At 33.7% G+C, this 2,299-nt stretch overlaps 1 protein-coding gene across 1 annotated transcript; it reads left to right on the top strand.

Annotated features, from left to right (window-relative positions):
* Window positions 1–1,419: 1,419 nt before the first annotated feature.
* LOC109222741 (probable polyamine transporter At3g13620) lies at window positions 1,420–2,292 on the top strand (the record flags this gene model as incomplete). Its single annotated transcript, XM_019387059.1, has 1 exon — window positions 1,420–2,292. A coding segment is annotated over exon 1 (801 nt), but the record flags the coding sequence as incomplete, so codon positions are not given.
* Window positions 2,293–2,299: the final 7 nt, after the last annotated feature.

Genomic DNA, 2,299 nt, shown 5'->3' with positions numbered 1-2,299 from the left:
AAAAAAGCTTGAGAATTTAACAAGAAGAAAAATTTATCAGGAGTTGAGATTATTTTTGAATGAATTTTTGCAATGAATGAATTTTTGCAAAACTTTTAACGCCTTTAAATAAGGCAATGCCCAATCCGGGGGGTCGAAGTTTTTGAAGTAAAACGCTTTTTAAAAGGGCATTTTACTCATTTGAGTTATTGTTATGTCAATTAGCACAGAAGAGTTATTGGTGGACCCACAAAATAAGTAAAGCGTGGTTTAAAAAGGCGTTTTATATAAAACGTGATTTTGAAACGCGCTTTACCTTAACGTCCGTTTGGGACGTTAAAGTAAAGCGCGGTTTGAAAGCGCGCTTTATATACTTTGGTCACCAAGTTTCTTTTACACTTATTTGGGTATTGTAAATCCAAAAAAACCACAATTGAGTTCCGAACGCATCCCCGCAATAGAGCAGAGTATTAGGTAATGATTCAGACAAGCTCAGGAAGTTTTGTTTAGACTCAATATTTGTAATAGGTAAATCAAAATGAATAAACTTCCAATCATGAATTTGCTTACTAAAGAAAGGGGGTGGGGCTTGGGGGGAAGGTGGACTATATCCACCTTATTGCCTACTGGCTTTAAATGATTCTCGGAAATATCAAACTTACAACTAAGACTCTCCACTTGTAATATTTTATTACTAATTTATTATATATATATATATTGCTAGTTTAGCTCCAAGAAACGTGTTTGCTCAATTATTTCACCACCTAAACCAAAGCTCTACCCAAATGACACACAAGATTTACCTTCACTTTTGTTTCACAATTTTTTTTTTCTTTTCTGTTTTAGCCTTATCATTAACTAATCATTCCTCAAATCATTTTTCAGGATTTTTGAAAATACGATTATTATTACGGATAAAATTATAAAATACTTTATTATTTCTTAATGTGCGTGAAAGTCTAAAGTGTACGACTAAAAATAAATAGATGGAGTATTATACCGAGAATATCTGTAGAGATGTTTAAATATTTTGAAGGGGAGCCTTGGCATAACTAGTAAAGTTGTTGCATGTGACCAGGAGGTCACGGGTTCAAGCCGTGGAAACATCCTCTTGCAGAAATGCAGGGTAAGACTGCGTACTATAGACCCTTGTGGTCCGGCCCTTCCCCGGACCCTGTGCATAGCGGGAGCTTAGTGTACTGGACTGATCTTTTTATGTTTAAATATTTAAAAAATCTACGAGATACATATATCTTCCGTTTATTTATTAGTATAAACATTGGATGCGGGTAAATTTTTATGATCATTGAAAATACCAAACTTCAAAGATTCAATGCTTATATAATAACAACAATAAATATTTCTACATGTGGGATCTAGATAAGGTAATGTGTACGCACACTTTAGTTCTAAGTAGTCAATGCTTATATAATACTCTTATACATTACTAGTCCAGCTACAAAAAACCTGTTTGATCAATTACTTCACCACCTAAACCAAAGCTAGCCAAAAATGGCACAGAAGATTGAATCACATCCTTCCACCATTACAACAGCCACCACAGAACCACCACAAACCACCCAAGACCACCCTATAACCACCACCACCACCACAAAAAACCATAAACTCACACTCATCCCTTTAATTTTCCTCATATATTTTGAAGTAGCTGGTGGTCCATATGGTGAAGAACCAGCAGTTAAAGCAGCTGGTCCTTTATTAGCAATTCTTGGTTTTTTAATTTTTCCATTTATTTGGAGTGTTCCTGAGGCTTTAATTACAGCTGAACTTTCAACAACTTTTCCTGGTAATGGTGGTTTTGTTATATGGGCTGATAAAGCTTTTGGTCCTTTTTGGGGTTCATTAATGGGAACATGGAAATTCTTAACTGGTGTTATAAATATTGCTTCTTTTCCAGTTTTATGTATTAGTTATTTAGAAAATATTTTTCCTGTTCTTTCATCTGGGGTTTCAAGAAAATTAGCAATTCTTGGGTCAACACTATTTTTAAGTTTTGTTAACTATACTGGTTTAACAATTGTAGGGTATGTTGCAGTTGTACTTGGTGTTATTTCACTTGCACCTTTTATTATAATGTCATTAATTGCTATACCAAAAATTCATCCTCATAGATGGATAAGTTTAGGTCAAAAGGGTGTGAAAAAAGATTGGAATTTATTTTTTAATACCCTTTTTTGGAATTTAAATTTTTGGGATAATGTTAGTACTATGGCAGGAGAAGTTGAAAATCCAAAAAAAACATTTCCAATAGCATTATTTTCATCTGTTATTTTTACTTGTTTGGGGTATATTATTCCAC

This window comes from Nicotiana attenuata, unplaced genomic scaffold (assembly GCF_001879085.1).
Source record: "Nicotiana attenuata strain UT unplaced genomic scaffold, NIATTr2, whole genome shotgun sequence".
NCBI lineage: Eukaryota > Viridiplantae > Streptophyta > Magnoliopsida > Solanales > Solanaceae > Nicotiana > Nicotiana attenuata.
Note: the sequence above shows the minus strand (reverse complement) of the source record. Positions and strands in the feature narration are given on the sequence as shown.